The following is a 19163-nucleotide window of genomic DNA, read 5'->3' as shown; positions in this document are numbered from 1 at the left end:
ATTACTATTACTACAAAATAAACCTATTCCTAACTCCCAAGTTTCTTCCTAAAATTTTGTGTATGTGTTAAAAATAATTAAAGTTTTGACTGTTCCTGTCTGAAAGAACTGCAGGGATGGAAATGGAGAAGAGCCTGTGGAAAGAAGGTCCAGTGACAGCCCACACCCTACCCCAGAAGCTATGTTCAGCTGATAACTACTCACGAATGAAAGAACTAGTTTTCTCCAAGGGAGTCTCATTGGGTATAAATCTACTCTTAGGGTAGGCTCCATGCGCAGTAGTAGACGGCCAACACAACAAACTCAGTGGCATTCAGAGCTTTGATTTTTTTTTTAGACAGGTCCTTTGCATATCTTATTTATTTTTAAATGATGTGTATATAAGTCTAGGTCTGTGCACCTGAGTATAGTTCCTGCAGGGACCAGTGGAGGACATCGAATCCACCGCAGCTGGAGTGACAGGCAGTTTGTAAGCTGCCTGACGTGGATGTTAGGAATGGAACTGGGTTCCTCTGCAAGGGCAAATGCTTTTAATCACCGAGCCACCGCTGCAGCCACTCCTGCTAGTAACTTACAGACAAGACTGTGGCCAACTTAAAAGACCAGTGTTTATAACCCCAATCTCACAAAGGCTTTTGGAGTCTTAAGTGCAAAAAAGGGGGGTGCGGGGGGGGGGCTGATAGCTATGCCTGCAAGTGCTATGATTTCCAAAACTGAGTTGTCTCTAACTGCACATCGTTGATGGACATCATTACTTTGTTGAATAAACATATAAAAAGAAAGCAGATTGCGTTTACAGTTTTCTTTGATGCTATGAGTCCCTTTGGGCTCTGGGTAATTATGGTTCAGGAGTTTAATGAGGTTAGTAATCTTGGCGTGACCTCCTCAAGGACCACAAAGTCCCGACCTTGACGAGAAGCACGCCCACGCGTCTGTCCTGTGGCAGCTGTGGTGTGGGAACTGTCCTCCCGACTGAGGTGGGAAGGGAAAGTGGTGGGCACTCCACTTTTGCTGCAACAGCTCTAGATGGAGCAGCCTCGGTGGTTGTGGCCACTGGGTTTACTTCTTTCCTGATTTGGGCGGCTCTTGCTTGGTTTGCTTAATTGTTTTAGGCGAGCCTTCTAGTGTTACACCGAGTTAAAGTGGTGAGTGTATGTCTTGTGGGGCTGTCTAGTATGCTGTTCCAGGAGGGGCCATTATACATGGCCTGTGGGGGGAGTTTGTTTGCTGAACATTTTCATCACAAAAGGTGCTTGTAAAAAAAATTTTAAAAGTTGGATGACGGTATAATCTTTATTCATGTTACTGCTTTTTGATATAGATATGCATTAATTGGTTTGCATGTTAAACCATTCTTCCGTCTCATGCATAAATCCTACTTATTATGTGTACTTCTTTTTAACACATGTTGAATTTGGTTGTCTATTATTTTGTCCATTTTTGCATCTCGGCAGTTTTTTGTCTCTTTGTCCAGTTTTTAAGTGAGTGATACTGCCTAATACGTTTGGAAGTGCTATTTTATTTAATTCTTTAGGTAAATTGCTGCACTTCCGATCATTCGTGTTTTTGTGTGGGGATGCATGTTACGTGTTCTAGTACATGTCTCGTGTGTGTAGAAACCACGGGGGAACCTTGAGTGTCATTCCTCAGATACTATTTTGAGACGGGCTTTCCCATCGGCCTGGTACCCAAGAAATAGGCTAGGATGCTGGACCCTAGGGATCTGCCCGAGACCACGCAGGATGCCCAACTGTTCTCAGATGGGTTCTGGGAGACACTTAGGCTTACAAAGCAAGTACTTCACCAGATTCATTTCCATACAGTATTTAAGTGATAATATCCTTCTATAAATGAAGCATTACTATTCTTTTCTATTATTATTTTAAAAGGTTCTTTTTTTTCCCCATCTCTAACCTGACTTCTGAGATAATTTTCTTTCAGCCTAGGCTTTATTTATTATTTCTTTGTCTTTTCTCTTTTTCTCCTTGGTATATTGGATAGGGTATTACTACGAAATTGCAGCTGATCTGGAACTCATAATGTAACTCTGGCTCTGGTCCGCTGCTCCAGTCTTTATGACTTTTCCCAAGCCCCAGCATACTCCTCAGCCCATGATTTTAACTGACTGATACTTAATTTTCCTTTTTACATCTTTTCTTTTTTTCCTTGCTTTAACTCTCTTTTAATCTTGAAGTAACTAAGGAAATGACATCTTGTCCCAACGTTATTTTGTGCCTGCCTGATCACTTCTCAGCCTTCATCCCCAATGCCACAGTCACTTTGTAACACTTCTGGGACGGTCCATGATCTTGACCATGGTCCACACATATTACGGAGAGTCTGGAAGATAGCACTGAACCTTGCAGAGAAAGCAGAGGTTACTAGACGACTCTAGATCCTCACTGGGTCCTATTCCCAGCATGGTTCGTCCTTGAAACCATTGTACCCCTGAGCTTCGGCACAGAGAGACTTTCCAGAGCCTACTACGGTCTGGACATTAATAAAGGACTGGGAGAATTTAGTTGTTTTAATCAGCAGCTGTCAGTGACTATCTCACACGGACCATTGCAGTCTTTTCCTGGGAAATGGGAAACAGTCTTCTAAAGTGGAGACACTTGGCTTGGCAATTGTTTTCTCTCAGCCTACAGAAGACACTCTTTTGCTGTCCTTTACATTCATGGCTCTTGGCAAAAGTCCAGCAGCCATCTAAACTGCTAAATTTCCAATTATTTTCATTTTCTGGCTTTTTAAAGAAAACGTTCAAATAAATAGTTTCCCCATAATGTATATATGTGATGTTCGTGTTTGGATTTCTCTAGTATGCCAAGATTTGTGTTTTGAGAAATTCTCGTTTGCTGTTTCTTTTCTGTCTATTATCTCATACTTTAACAGGATAGATATTAGCATTCTCACTATGTTCTCCATGCTTCTTTCGCTTAGAATTCATCACATGACCTCCCACTGAGTCAGACAGATTCTTAGCTTAAGCCAGGAAAGTGTAAATGTTCTTTCTTTTTCTTTGTTTCTGTTGACAATGTGTCACTGTGTTCCTCAGGCTCCTGTTGTAGATTTGTGACCTTCTCTGCAGCCTCTTAGGCACTGGGCCCCGGTTTAGCATATGCCAGCCTGCCTGGCTCTTTCTCATGATTGAATTGCGAATGGATTCACGTGGAGCTTTATGTCCTACCCACAGTTTCCCAGAAATGCAGCCATTATACACATAGATCTCTTTAGAAATATCTCTGGTATTTTTTTTTTCAAAGTTTCAGGTATCCTAGCTTTGGTTGAGGTTTTCAGGGATTTTCTCGCTTAGTATTCATTCATCCCTAAGGATTCCTGTTATCTTTCTGTGTTCTATACGTTCTATGCTTTAGGTCCAGATATATTTAATCACTTAATCCAAATAGACAAGTTGTTTTAATAAGAAGTGTGTCTTAATTAGTTATTATTGCTGTGATGAAACACCAGGACCAAAATCAACTTGGAGAGGAAAAGATTCATTTGGTTTGTACTTTCATATCACTGTTCACTATTGAAGGAAGTCAGAACAGGAATTCAAACAGGGCAGGAACTTGGAGGCAGGAACAGATGCAGAGTCCATGAAGGAGGGCTGCTTAATGGCTTACTCAGCCTGCTTCCTTATACAAGCCAGGGCCACTGCTCCAGGGGTGGCAGCACTCACAATGTGCTGCCTCCTCTAACCCCCATCAATCACTAATTAAGAAAAAGCCTCACAGCCCAATCTCATAGAGACATTTTTCTCAATTGAGGTGCCTTCCTTTCCAGGGACTTGTATCAAATTGACATAAGTCTAGCTAGCACAGAGTGTTATACATAATATGAATGAAATCTACCATATTGCTGGGAATGGAAGGAAGACCTGGTTGTGAAAACTTCCTTATCTCCGAAGTTTGATTTGACATGAGAATCCCAGAAAAGAAAATGTCACTGCATTTAGTATTAGTGTGTGACACTAAGTAATGAAACAGAGAGTCTCCAAGTATGATTCCTCTCAGCTCCTAGGTACAGTTGCAGAGGGGTAGGGCAGACCACAGAAGGAAGAATAAATATGCTCTTAGACCGCTGATGCCAGCAACATGGAAAACAGGCAGGAAGAACAACCCATTCTCAGGAGTTCAAGGCTAGACCAGAGAACAAATACAACATTATCAATTTCCCAGGAGTTCAAGGCTAGACCAGAGAACAAATACAACATTATCAATTTCCCCTCAAAAATACTTTGGAAAACCATTCCTCTACACCCCCTCTACATAATGCCCCTTTTGATTTTTTTTTCTAGTGTTGAGTTCAATTTTCATTCCTTTGTACCCAAAGTTGGGGAGTCATGTAGGATTCCCAACACTGATTTTGAAACACCTTACTGTCCTGTCTGTCAGGATGGATTCCACACACACCCATCCCCACAGCATCTCTGCTGTGCACTTCAGCAGCATCCCACACCACCCCGAGACCTAATTTATCCTCACCAGCTCACGTCTTCGGTTTAACACTTAGATGCTGTAAGCCAGGCATGGTGGCACGTGACTGCACCCCCAGTACTTGGGAAGTAGAAGCAGGAAGATCAGGAATTCAAGACCAAACTCAGCTACATAGCAAGTTTGAGTTCAGCCTGAGTTATTTGAGGCCTTGTCCAGACCCTAAAGGGTTAAAAATAAAAACAGTCTTAATACGTAATGAAGCACTTGATGGTTTGGTTTTGTTTGAGATAAGCGTCTTATATAAACCAGACTGAACTCTGAACCTTCTGGCTCAACTGCTCACGTGCTGGGATTATAGGTATGTACCATGGTACCTGGCAAGTTATTAGTTTTTTTTTAAACATAAGATTTCAGAGTACATACAGTATTATTTTCAATAGAAATAGTTTATATTACAAATATATTTCCTCTAAGAAATAAGTTTTTACACGCCAAATGAACTTCTAGAAATTCAGATTAACCTCATTTGAAAACTGTAGGCACTGGTCCTCAGGTCAGTGTTTTTATCTTATTTGTGATATGGTTACTGCACTGCTAAATCAGGACAATACTTCGTCAGGAATTTCTGTACTGCTTTAAACAGAACCCTCACAATAACCTGAGGTGTGAAGTGTAAACGGGGACCACTTAGATGCCTTTATCCCACACTATCAGCAGGGGCTGAATCTTGGCCCTTGGGCGTGATAGGCTAGTGCTCTCTGACACCTGATTTACCCACTCTCCAGACTGACTTGGGATTCTAGCAGCCCTGATATAGATAACCAGGCACATCTTATCCTCACTTGTTGCCGACACTCACTGGTCCATTTACTTTCTAATACAATATAAACTTTTATCTTCTCAGAACCTGTAATTAGGTCTACGTATCGTAATAAGGGCAGAAAAATGGAGGATACAAGGCTGTAAAAGGAACACACTATATACAGAGGTGCAGACAGATGGAATGTTTATTCCAGGAAAAACCAGTCGGCAGGCATAGTCTTGAATATCAAGCAAGTGTTTGAAATCAGGGTCTGTCTTTTGATGGTAATGGTTTTCAAAATGGTTTTACTTTTTTAAAATTAACTTTTAGGTTAGCACATGAATCAGTTTCACCATGACATTTTCATACATATTATTATGCTTTGCACACCCCCCATTAGTTTCCACTTTCTGCTTTCCTATTACAAGTATCTCATTAATTTTCCACTTCCCTTATGGTATCTTCCCATTTCATGGTCATCTTTGTCTCACGACTTCCCCCTTCAAACACATAAACTCTACATTTAAATCCAGGATTATAAAACAGGTAGTATTTGTGCTAAAATGGCTCATTTTAAAACTTCACATGATGTCCAGCTGGATCCATTTTCTTGCAAATGTCATGACTTCACTTTCTTGTATGGCTGTTTAAAATTCCATAGTGTTTTTGCACCACAGTTTATCTCCTGATCGGCTGATGAGTACACAGGCTGGTTGTTTCCTGACTATTGTGAATAATGAAGCACTGAGCATGGGTGGGTGTGAAGGTATCTGTTTCCATGGCGGGTTGCTTAGCTGCTGGTGTGTGTGTGTGTGTGTGTGTGTGTGTGTGTGTGTGTGTGTGTGTACATATGTATGTATATACTAAGTGGTGTGGCTAAGTCATGCTAGTTGTACTTTCAGTTTCTTGAAGAACTGCCATACTAGTTTTTAAAAAGGTTTATTATTCCTTTCTTTTTAGATAGGGTTTCTCTCCATAGCCCTGGCTGTCCTGGAACTTGCTGGCATAGAACTCAAGAGATCCACCAGCCTCCGCCTTTACTGGCAGTGTGCCACCACACCCGGCGTGGTTTATTTTTATTTGTATGGGTGTTTTGCTTGCATGCCTGTCTGTACTTTAGGTATTCCAGAGGCCAGTTAGAGATTGTCCTTTGCCAACAAGTAGCTGCTGGAGATTAAACCCCAGTCCTGTGCAAGGTCAACAAGAATATTCAACCACTAATCCCTGCAACACCTCCATGACTTTTGACCAGGGTTGCCATCAGTCTGCGTTCCCGTCATCAGTGTGTAAGGATTCCTCTTTACTCACATCTTCTGCACCATGCTTTCTTGATGATACGTTTTACTGGAGGTGGAATCTCAAAGTAGTTATAATTTGCATTTTCCCATTAGTTCAGGATGTTGAATGTTTTCCAAACATTTATTGGCCACTTGCAGTCTTTTTCTGACTATTTAGATAATCATCCCATTTATTGAACATATGACTTGTATCACTTTTGAAGTGTGTTATTCTAGCTATTAACCCTGTCTGGTGTGTAGCCGGCTGTTCTTTTTGTTTTTTCCTCATTCGGTAATCTCTCTTCACAGGGACAGGTGATTGTTCCTTTGCTGTGCAGAATCTCACATTTCATGTAATTCCATTTATCAATGCTTGGGATTGTTTTCTATGGTACTAGAACCCTTTCAAAAAATCCCTTAAAATTCCCCCCCACCCCAGTGGTTTCAGTTTCAGGTCTTTGAGCTTCAATTTATTTCTGACTTTTATGCGGGTCAGATGACACAAATCTAATTTTGTTTTAAGTGTGGAAATCCAGTTTTCCTAGCATTGTTTATTAAAGAGGCAGTATTTTTCAAGTGTTTTTAGTAACTCTGTCAAACATATGTGGCTGCACGTACCTATTACTTCTGAGTGCTCCGTTCTCTGTTGGCATAGTCTTCCGGTGTGTCTGGACGGTGTTGTTCTATTACCATGGCTCTGCAGTGAGACTGGGCACTGGGATACTGCCAAGGACTACATCATAGTCAGTCCTTTATGCTCTCATACAAACTTGTGACCGTCATTTTCTAATTTTGTGAACAGTATCACAGGGATTTTTGAGGGCTGTATTGGCTCCCTAGATTGCATGGGTTAATAAAACCACTTTTTTTTTTTTTATTAATTCTGCCAATCCTTCAACATGAGAATTCTTGCTTTTAATATCTTCACTCCCTCCACCAATGTACTAACACTTGCTTCATACTTACTTGGAGGTTCTTAACATGCAAACTTGGGGTTTAATACTAGATTTGCTAAGCCCTGCATCTAAGGATGGCTCCTGGGAATCTATACTGAAGACTAGATGTGGGCTGGGTCATTTTAGTCTGTAACTTTGAGCTATTGCTTTATTTGTGGTGCTGGAGTGGGGTGGGGGGAGGGGAGGAAAAGCCCAGATGATCATGTCAGCCTGATTTTCATAGCCGTGAACTGCAGGCATTTTAGGTTTGATGATTTCTGGTTGTGGCAGACTGCTGTTGTGTGGAAATATGTTTATCAGCACCCGTGCCCTCTTCTTGCTGTCTGAGATGCTGAAATATGCCCCTCACAAAACCTAGCCTGGAGTGAGTGTAAGATCTGGTTCTCAGACTATAGCTCAGATGTGGGAGAATAGTGTGAGGCACTCAATCCCCGGTTGTGGGCACAGCGGTAAGGTGGGTCATGTCCCCTGCAAGCTTCCTATTAAAGTGGACACTAGGCACTGTGCTTACAGACAGAACACTGTCACATTTAAGAGGCACAAAATATAACCTATAGGAATAGGCAGGGCCTGGCAGGTTAGCAAAGTTTCCGGTCTATGATGGTTGGTTTTAATGTTAACTTGTCACATATTATCATGACCTGAACAGATAGCCTTCCTCATCTGAAGAACTGTGCTGGTCTCCTTGACTGATGTGGTAAGGCCTGTGGAGACAAGAGATGCAGCTCCCAGGCAGGATCAAGTAAGGACTGGTGACAGGTGCAAGTAGGGGCTGGAATGCCGCCCTTGAGAAGAAAATGTTTTTCTTACTTGGCCTTAACTATGTTTTGCTGTGTCCTGTTTTTGTGGAAGCGGCTCTCATGCTCTCTGGGTTATGACAAGTATATTTTGATAGTAGGAAGAGGGGTGATTTGTTATTTTAAGAAGCCTTTGCTTAGTTGTATTTGTTTAGTCTTGCCTCAGTTGTTCCTGGTATCGTGGGAATAACAATCTTATGGTATCGTGCCAAAAGGGAAATTGAGATAATGCATATTCATATCTACATAAGGATTAATAAAGCTTGCCACTGCATGCAGTTGCTTCTGCCTTTGCTCTGCATTCCCTGTGTCCTGGTGGTGTGCGACCGTACCCAGGGCCCCCAACACACTATACGTTGACAAAAGCCCAGCCTGACTGTGGGCAACACCTTCAGTAGCAGCCCAGTCTAACGTCTCCTCAGAGGGAGGTTATTCTCTCTCGTCACTTGGCTGTCCCTCTTGTGCTGTGTTCATTCACACTACTGGTTCCTTCACTACCAGCAGAACCAGCTTCCCAAGCTTCCGTCCCTGACAGGGAACACAGGCTCTGTGCGCATTTCCTGGGCTTTCAGTGCCAGGCTGGGACTACTGAGGGGCCCCAATCTGTGACTGAGTAAGTGTGCGTCATCACCTCACAGGGAGAGACAGCTATGTTGGGCCTTACTCCAAATGGGAAACCCAGTCAGGAGTGATGTGGCTTTCGCCATGAAGCTCATTTAATGCCGATTCCTCATTTGATGCCCTGATTCCTCATTTAATACCCTGATTCCTCTCTCCCTCCTTGGGTTTCATGTACCCCAGGTGGTCCTGAAATGTCCTTCTACACTACAGGACAGTCCTTGTTGTGGTACCAAACCACAAAACAAGCAAGCAAACACACAAGGAAAATAGAAGAAAAAAAAAAAAAAGAAAGAAGAAAAGGAAAAAGGGAAGAGTGTCAAAGCTTTACTTCCTTGTAGCGTGAGTCTAACTCCTCTCAATGTGCAGAGCAAGCGTGGACTGAGGGAAGGCAGCGGCACAGCCCCTGTGAAGCCCACGGCATCAGGAACCGTGTCCTGGAGTAACGTGGCAGGGAATTCTGAGAGGAAAGAGTCCTGCAGTCCTTTAAGTGGGGAGTTTACCTGAAAAGTAAATCCCACGAAGGACCAGGTTAACCCTTACCAGTTAGGTTAAACCAGATACGAAATTAAGCAACAACTTCAAAAGGACTCGAGAGCTCTGTAAAAGCGCTTACACCAAATATTTTTATTCAGGAAAGAAAAAAAAAAAAAAAAAAAAAAACAGAAAAAACCCCAAAGCAACACACAATGTCCACGTCACTTGCAGTATCGGTCGGCTTTCAATTTGGCTCTCCTGTTTAAGACAAAAAACCACTGATGTAAAACACAGCACACAGAGTCCACTGCTAAGACAGAAAGTTCATGCCTGGAAACTGTTCTATTTTGATTACTGTACTAAGCATTCATAGTAAAGATTTTATTAAATCCTCACCTTTCAATTTTCTTTTTATATGAAACTGATTCTAGCCTTATGAAACTTATTTTGTAGTGCTTCACAAAGGTGGCTTGAGAGCTTTTTCATTTCACAAGAGAAATGATATTTATGAGTGAACTAAGTTAAGCCTGCCCTCATTTCCTATTGGGCAGCAGTGGTGTATTTTTAAAGACTGGTTCTAAAGTTCTTAGACTTCAGGTCACTTCAGAGCTCCCAGTCTGACTACATTTTATACCCTTTTCTGACTTTTCAGAACCACATACATTATTAATTTTCTAGGTTGAAAAATATCTTCCCAATAACGGACAGCATCTTTACCAACGTTAGAAAGCAGTTAACAGGAAATACATAATTACGTATTATTTTATCAGATATGGAAAGGATTAAGAGTGATTTGCATCACTGACTGCGTTAAGCCTGCAGCTAACTTCCTTGCCTGCTTTTCCATGTGGTAGCTGTAGGCTGTTATTTATTAAAATAGAAATATATTAGAACAAATATCCATAGTGTGCTATGAGAAGCATCTTGCACACTGCTGAATCTAACCTTACTAAAACAGGTTTGATTTTCTTTACTGGACTTTTGTTCTGGATTCAAATTCAAAGATTTTCCCCCCCTCAGTTTTAGTAACCTCTACTACTCTAACAGAATACACAGGATCTTAATATTACTCAAACGACTTTCTAGCCCTGGTCCTAATTCTAAGGGAAGATGATGGGAAGCAAGTTTATGCGAGGCAAGCCTGGTAACTGTTACCATAGAAATGGCCTAGTGGCTCAGGACATTTATGAAAGTCAACGAAACCTGGAAAGTTAAAAGAATGCAAGTATTTACCCTCTAGTTAGATAATATTACCACATAAATTAGAGATGAAAATGACAATCCTAAAACAGAACACACTACTTTTGAAAACTGCTGTTACCTAAATATACAATTACCTGTCCAGAAGGGTCTCGTGCAAAAATCCATCTTTCCGAGCCTTTTTAAGAATTTTACTATCTTCTTTGCTTATTTTGAGTTTATGGTCTTGGAAGCTCTGAAATTTCTTTCTGTGAAGAGAAAGCTCTCATTGAAAAAAAATCTCAAACTTTTATTGTGTTTCCTTACAAATTTCAAATAGTATTATTTAATAAACCTAATTGTATTTCTTTAAAAAATTGATAGTTTTTCTGCTACAAAGATGATTTTTTTTTTGATGATCCATCAAGAGGGTGCCATTTGGGTAGCAGGGCAAAGCCTCCTCCTCCTAGGGATGTTGTGGGGTTGAAGCCCTCATGTCTGCCTGGGTGCTGTGACAGCAACTTTATGAAAAGGGGAGGGACTGGGGATTTAGCTCAGTGGTAGAGCACTTGCCTAGCAAGTGTAAGGCCCTGGGTTTGGTCCTTAGCTCCGGAAAAAAATAAAAAAGAAAGAAGGGAGAGTTGACTAACCCAAGTGCCTTTAGCTTTAAGCACTGGAAAAATAACTGGGAAAAGTGAGGCCACAAGGAAAGCACTGAGCTCAAAGCCCGTTTCCCTGAGTTTTCGCACTGGCTCCTGTGTCTTTCAGTCTCTCCTGTCTGGTAGCCCTGGGTGTCAGCGTGAGGCAGAGAACAGTACATACACATAGTTGATCTCACACTGCTTCACACTTCCCTTGTCTTCCTCTGCGATGTCATCCTTCTTCTTGGTTTCTCTTTCCGCACAGGATCTGATCTGGATATTGATGAGAACCCAAGAGGTTACACATTCACCTTCCTCTCCCGCTTGCTAAGCAAGAGCGCTCTACAGGATTTCTCATGCAAACCAAGAAGACAGTTAACTCACCAGTTAGATTTAGGAAAAGACAAGCTCAGAAAAGTGGTGTCTTTTTTTTTTTTTAAATTTCATACACATGTCGTTTATACAAACAGCTGGAATCATATGTAAGCTGAGACAAGGCTCCATTAGACTCCAGTAAGGTACCTGAGGGTCTTGGGAGTTTATTGAGAACTTTACCATGACATGAAGGTATCAGTATCGCTTTTATAATTAAGTAAAAGCAATGAGTAGCAATAGGGAACTCTTCCTGGAAGAAGGACTTTCCCCTCCAGTTAGTGACTTGCAGCAAAGTAAAACAAACAATGCCTTTGTGTGCTTCACGTTTCTTCTCATGGATAGAGGTCGTGCATTCACAGAGACGGCAACATCTGGGGCCAACGACCCAAAGGTCTGCTAAGACTTTTATGTTTTTAGTGACTACGTCGTGGGGTTGAAGTAGTTATAAAATTTTGCTTTTGCTTTTGCAGATTCAGTCGTGTGTTGCAGCACTGCCTCTAAGGATAAAAGCCAGGAAACAATCAACTCTTGGATTTGTAAGAGACTGAGGATATACAAGGGCAGGAATCTCCAAGATGAATAATAAAAGCAAAAAAGGAGTTTATATAAGAGACATTTACATATGACAAAAGAAGTAAGCCAGCAACGGTAAAATCACACCAAAACAAGGAAGGGGAAGGGAAGGGTCAAGGCAGGGACGGGAATGGCTGAGCACTGCAGGCAGGAGAGGAGAGCCTTTGAGGTCTTCACCTGAGAGCGCTCAAGCTTGGGGAGCAAATTATCTATCTTAAAAATTAGGTATTAGGACAACAGCAGAGTAGCTTTGATGCAATCATTTCTCAATTACACTGTACAAATAAGACATCACTGGATTAATGATTAAAAGGAAGCACATCTGGATCAGCACAGAAGGTGACAGTCACAGTGGCTATTCCAGGTGTCCCAGACATCACCTATGTCTGTAGGAGGTTTTTACCTTTATCATTTCTTCTTCTCCTGCTGTTTTATTCTTTGCTTCTATATCGCCTGCTTCATTACATCTAATAAAGCAGCTATTTGAGGCCAGTAAAGCCATCTTCCCCTAAATAAAACAAAGAAAAAAAAATCAAGCTATGAACACTTGCAGAAATCTTAAGTCATTTTGCTAATGTAAAATTTTCTCCCCAATTCTAAGATAAAAAAAACTTTTTAGACAAAGCCAGGAAAACATAAAAACATAGAAAGGGGGAACCAAAACCACCCCAAATAAGTCTTAACAATTTCCAACCGTCATCCCGACAAACGCTGAGGCTGCAGGGCCGGAGGCTCAGCTCAGAGGCAGAGCATCACACCGCTGGCTCCTCCCTCCAGCCGGACAGCATCCCGACTGCACGGCGTCACTCCTTTAACGCCTGTCTCTAAAGACAGCTCACTAGGTAAGCTAAAGATTGTCTTCAAAGAAAATAAAACTTAGGAGTAATATATAATAATTTATTGAAACACTAGTATTTTGAATGGAATTGACTTTTCTCCATAATTAAAGCATTAAAAAGCTAGCTTTTGGCCTAGAGTATTGTATTGTATTTTGGCTAGTATTTTGGCCTAGACATATTCTTTTGGGGTGGCGTGGGGGTCTAGTGTTTATGACTATACTGATTCATATTAAATAAATCCTCCCAAATTAATTTTCTTGTGGCTTTGAATGTGAATTATAAATTCTCTTAATGTCTATATTATGGTTTAGCTAAAATTTTAATTTGGATGATTTTTCTGGAAAACTCTGAATATTATCAGAAAAAATCACAATACAATAATTACAGAATAATCTTGAAATAGACAATTAGAATCGTGTGAGTCATATGGATTTTGTTTAGTGTCTTATTTAAGGTGGCAGGAACTCCACTGTATACAGCCATGTGCTCCAGAATCCACCTGCAGATCACTCTGCTTCTGCAATTTAAACTGTTACATCAGAGAGCTTAAGTCTTTCCTTGAAACTGTAAGAATGGAAAGTGTCTTCCGAAAAGTAAAATGAAATTAAACGTCTTGTACTGTCATCCTGACCTATGCTACATCGGTCTTCCCTGTTAGTACAATTTTTATTTTATTTTATTTTATTTATTTTTTTTTTTTTGGGGGGTTCTTTTTTTCGGAGCTGGGGACCGAACCCAGGGCCTTGCGCTTCCTAGGTAAGCGCTCTACCGCTGAGCTAAATCCCCAACCCCTTTATTTTATTTTTAAATTAGTTATTTTGCATATAAGATCCCCTGTGTGTGCAGAGGTCAGAGGACAACTCTGTGGAGACAATGTTCTCCATTCACCTTTCCATGGGTTCTGATAATCAACTTTAAGTTGTCAAGTGCTGAGCCACCTAACAGGCCCTTGTATAACTATTACTAACCAGCCCTAGATAAAAACAAGAGGACTCTGCAAACTAAAGCAAGGGAGAAGCGCACAGAAGATGCCACAGTTCGTAACACATGATGAAGAATTACTGCTGCTCTGTGTCTCCAACTCTCTGCCATTCCCTGGTCCCTAAGCCCACCAAGGCAGCCAGCAGGCAATCTTCAGACCTTCAGTCTCTCTCCTCGCCTCCAAATCCAAGCCCCCAGTCTCATCTTCAGCTCTGGAGCAGATGAACTGTTGTGGCCTTTCCTTCCTCCCTGTCCTCATTCCCAGGGGACTAAGCAGACTTAGGTGGTACACTATGCTTTCCTTCCTTCTGTGGATAGCCTCAACTCCAAGCCCACCCTCGTTTCTAAGTGTTAGCTTGCAATACTGAGGAACGCATTTTCTACCTTGAACCCCCAGTGGCCACACCTGACAGGTCCTCAGATGCAATTCCTACCAGGTAACCCATAGCCATCACACTCTCCTAAGAACCAGATTGGGCAGCAGAAACCAAGGAACTGACCACCGACCCAAAACAGACATCAGCATCTAGAAGTACAATTATCCCAAACCCAAATGCCTAGACACCAATGTAAAGACAGTAACAGCCAGAATGGTACGTCTGCCCTACTGCTGAGCAACCCTGCCTACCACAGCAGGCCCTGAGAAGTGCACTGTAGCTGAAGCACAAGACAAAGACGTCAAAATAGTCTATGTGAATGTTGGAGGTCCTTTAAAAGGAGATGAGTATGATGATAATGAGATGATATGCATTAACACATAGGTGAAACACAAACAGTGGAATGAAATGAAGAAAACAGCTCCAGACATGAATGTGGAAATAGGACTTTTCAATCACAACAGAGAAATAAAGAATACAGAAATATAGAGAACCCAAGCTGAGGGATAAGCTCAGAGGCAAGTCTCACCAACAGAATACAAGAGACAGGAGAAAGAGTCTCAAGTACTAAAGACAAGACAGAAGAAAAGGATCCCTGGGTGAGAGAAAATGCTAATCTAAAACACTCCAGGTGCAAACATCCACGTACTGTGGGATGCTAGGGACAGATCAAATCTACAAATAATAGGAACAGAGGAAGAAAAGGAACCCAGACCAAAGGTACAGAAAATATAAGAAATGTTCCCCAACCTAAAGAAGAAGGTACCTATCAAGATACAGGATGCATATGAAATGCCAAATAAACTGGACAGAAAATAAATTCCTCTTGTCACAGAATAACCAAAATAATAAATATACAGTAAGAATATTAAAGGCTGCAAGGGAACAAGATCAAATAACATAAAACAGACATTAGAATGACACCTGACTTTTCAGTGGAAACTCTAAAAGCAAGAAGTCTGGTCAGACATTCTACAAACTTTTAAGAGATTACAGATGCTAACATAAACTACTATACCCGTCAGTATTTTTTTTTTTTTTAAATCACATTAGAGGGAGAAATAAAGACAATCTATGATAAAACCAAATTTAAGTAATATCTCTCTATGTACAAATCCAGCCCTGCGGAACAAGGAAAAACTACAATGTGAAAAGGCGAACCACACCCAAGAAGACAGAAGAAATAAATAAAACAAAGCAAGAAATCAAAAGAATAGTGGAACTGCCCCCCCCCATTCCCCCCACACAACAAAATAACAGGAACCAGCAACGTGGCTCACTGATAACTCTTAAATGTCATCAGTCTCAATTCCCCACCAAAACACGACCAACTAACAGTAAACCAGGACCCACCCTTAAGTTGTGCATCTTTTTTTTTTTTTTCTTGTATAATAGATGCTTTATTTCTTATCTTCAAACTAGATTTCATAGACTATGGCTGGAAAACCTGGCCAAGGAGAATGAATTTCCTTCTAACACCTAGGGGAGAAAATAAGCCATGGTAGAAAGAAAAGAGAAGCTTATCCTGCTTTATTAACCTCTGTTATTGCCTGAAAAATATCATGTGTCTTACCACTTTGCATGTATTTCAAACCACTAGCCTTTACTACCTAAATCCCATTAGGCGAAGAATAGGTTCTAGTTGTTGCTCAAATACACATTCAGATGCATAAACATACTCAGTTTGATTAACTAAAATAAAATTTAAGTTAGATTTTCTGCTTCTCTCTGATATTTTTTTTCATCTTTATTAACTTGGGTATTTCTTATTTACATTTCAAATGTTATTCCCTTTCCCGGTTTCCAGGCCAACATCCCCCTAACCCCTCCCCCTCCCTTTCTATATTGGTGTTTCCCTTTCCACCCTCCCCCCATTACCGCCCTCCTCCCAACAATCACGTTCACTGGGGGTTCAGTCTTGGCAGGACCAAGGGCTTCCCCTTCCACTGGTGCCCTTACTAGGATATTCATTGCTACCTATGAGGTCAGAGTCCAGGGTCAGTCCATGTATAGTCTTTGGGTAGTGGCTTAGTCCTTGGAAGCTCTGGTTGGTTGGCATTGTTGTTCATATGGGGTCTCAAGCCCCTTCAAGCTCTTTCAGTCCTTTCTCTGATTCCTTCAACGGGGGTCCCGTTCTCAGTTCAGTGGTTTAATGATGGCATTCGCCTCTGTATTTGCTGTATTCTGGCTGTGTCTCTCAGGACAGATCTACACATCCGGTTCCTGTTGGCCTGCACTACTTTGCTTCATCCAACTTATCTAGTTTGGTGGCTGTATATGTATGGGCCACATGTGGGGCAGGTTCTGAATGGGCGTTCCTTCTGCCTCTGTTCTAAACTTTGCTTCCCTATTTCCTCCCAAGGGTATTCTTGTTTCCCTTTTAAAGAAGGAGTGAAGCATTCGCATTTTGGTCATCCTTCTTGAGTTTCATGTGCTCTGTGCATCTAGGGTAATTCAAGCATTTGAGCTAATATCCACTTATCAAGGAGTGCATACCATGTGTGTTTTTCTGTGATTGGGTTACCTCACTCAGGATGATATTATTTTAACATCAAGTACAGACACCAGCTCAGGGATATTCTAAGAAAATTAAGATCTAACAAAGCTCAAACCAAAACTAGTAAGAAGAGCTAGGACAGGGCACTACATCAAAGGAACAATCTACCAAGAGGACGCTACAGTTTAAACATCTATGCACCAAAATCAAAGGCCCCCGAGTTCCTAAAACAAATATTACTACAGCTTAGCTCACATACTGACTTCACTGACTTGTGGGTGACTTTAGGGCTCTGCTGTCACCAACAGACAGGCAAAATTAAACAGAAATGCTGGAGCTAACTGATGTTATAAAAACCAGATAGAACTAACAGATATTTACAGAACACTACATCCAAACACAAAAGTACACTCTTTTCACCAGCTCATGGAACTTTCTCCAAAACTGACCATGTGCCTAGACACGAAGCAAGTCTCAACAGATAAAAGAAAACCGAAATAATCCTGCATCCTATCTAACCCCCACAAATTACAGCTGGATATCCACAACAAAAATATACATACACACGGAAATCGAATGAGTCACTATGAATGAAAATGAAAACACAACATACCCAAACCTGTGGTTCACAAGGAAGTAAGGTTCAAGAGGCAAGTTTATATGCTTACATAAAAAACTGGAGAGACCTCATATTAACTTTACAACACACCAGAAACCTCTAGAACAAAAAGAAGAAATAACACCCAGAAGGAGTAGATGGCAAAAAATAATCATCTGAGCTGAAACAAATAAACAAATAAACAAAGTATTAATGAAACAGAGTTGGTTCTCTGAGAAAAATCAGTAAGATTCACAAACCCTTAGCCAAATGAACAAAAAGGCAAAGAGAGAATACCCAAATTTATAAAATTGGAGAAAAAAAGAGGGACATAAGAACAGACCAAGAAGGCCAGAGACCCATACATAAGGACATGCTTTAAGAACCTGTATTGTACCAAATTGGAAAATGTAAAAAAGAAAATTTTCTCAATATATACTTACCTAGTAAGGTCAAATTAAGGTCAGATAAGCAATGCAAACAGACCTATAACCCTGGTGAAATAGAAGCAGTCTCCCAGCAAAAAACAAACAAAACAAAAACAAACATAAAAAAGCAAAGAACCCAGGACCAAATGGTTTTAACTCAGATTTCTACCAATCTTTTCAAAGAAGGGTTAATGATAATACTACTCAAATCATTCCACAGATAGAAACAAAAAGGTCAGTTCACCCTGATACCTAAACTTCAAAAAGACCCAGCAAGGGAGAGAACTACAAACCAATCTCTCATGAACATAGACACAAACATTCTCAACAGAACACTAGCAAACCAAATCCAAAAACAGATCAAAAAGATTATCCATAGTGATCAAGATTCAGGGAAGATTCAACATATGTAAGCAAACAAACATATTCTACCATATATACAGGCTGAAATACAAGCCAGCTACATGATATACTTCGTAAGATACAGAAGAGACCTTGGACAATATCCAACACCTGATTTCATGATAAAGTCCTGGAGAAAGTGGGCTATGGGAGACATATTTGAACATAATAAAGACAGTTTTCAACAAGCCCATAGACAACATTAACATAAATGGAGAGAAACTCAAACTCAAAGTATTTCCACTAAAATGACAAGACAGGTTGTCTACTCTCTGCACACCTATTCAATCTAGCACTTGAAGTCTTAGCTAGCACACTAAGACAGTGAAGATCAAGAGGATATGAGTAGGAAGGATCTGTATTTGCAGAGGATAGGATAGTATACATAAGTTGCCCTAAAAATTCCATTAGGAAACTCCCACAGCTGACCAACACTTTCAGCAGAGTAGCAGAATTCAAAATTAGTTCAGAAAAATCCCTCCTATTTATAAATGGCAAACAGTCTAAGAATAAATCAATATTCACGATAGTCTTAAATAATATAAAATATCTTGGGGTAACTCTAACCAAGCAAGTAAAGACTTCGATGATAAAAACTTTAATAAGACATTAAAGGAAAAACTCTGAAGATATGGGAAGATGGAAAAATCTCCCATATTCATGTAGGATTAATGTAATAAAACTGGTCATCCTACCAAAAGCACCCTACAAATTCAATGCAATCCCCATCAAAATTCCAAGACAACTCTTCATAGATCTTGAAAGGAAAGTTTTCACCTTCATATGGAAACACCAAAACCCAGAATGGCTAAAACAATCCCAAATAACACAAAAACCACCTCCAACCTTAAAACGTACTACAGAGCTGTGGAATAAAAGCAGTGCTGTTGGCACGAAAACAGACCTG

General features: G+C 40.7%; 1 protein-coding gene and 1 long non-coding RNA gene across 2 annotated transcripts in view; one reads left to right on the top strand and one right to left on the bottom strand.

Annotated features, from left to right (window-relative positions):
- The window catches only part of LOC116915069, a 23317-nt gene extending 9731 nt beyond the window's left edge, over positions 1-13586 (top strand). The window contains exon 3 of the long non-coding RNA XR_004389792.1: positions 12032-13586. This is a non-coding gene — a long non-coding RNA (uncharacterized LOC116915069). The remainder of the gene's footprint in view (positions 1-12031) is intronic.
- Frg1 (FSHD region gene 1) overlaps positions 9491-19163 on the bottom strand; it is a 23291-nt gene continuing 13618 nt past the window's right edge. Inside the window, exons 6-9 of the mRNA XM_032919484.1 lie at positions 12538-12642; positions 11368-11459; positions 10704-10814; positions 9491-9624 (exon numbers count right to left, since the gene is read on the bottom strand). Coding sequence (XP_032775375.1) covers positions 9588-9624; positions 10704-10814; positions 11368-11459; positions 12538-12642 — 345 coding nt within the window. The 3' untranslated portion in view covers positions 9491-9587. The remainder of the gene's footprint in view (positions 9625-10703; positions 10815-11367; positions 11460-12537; positions 12643-19163) is intronic.

This window comes from Rattus rattus, chromosome 13, assembly GCF_011064425.1.
Source record: "Rattus rattus isolate New Zealand chromosome 13, Rrattus_CSIRO_v1, whole genome shotgun sequence".
In the NCBI taxonomy this organism is placed as follows: domain Eukaryota; kingdom Metazoa; phylum Chordata; class Mammalia; order Rodentia; family Muridae; genus Rattus; species Rattus rattus.
Note: the sequence above shows the minus strand (reverse complement) of the source record. Positions and strands in the feature narration are given on the sequence as shown.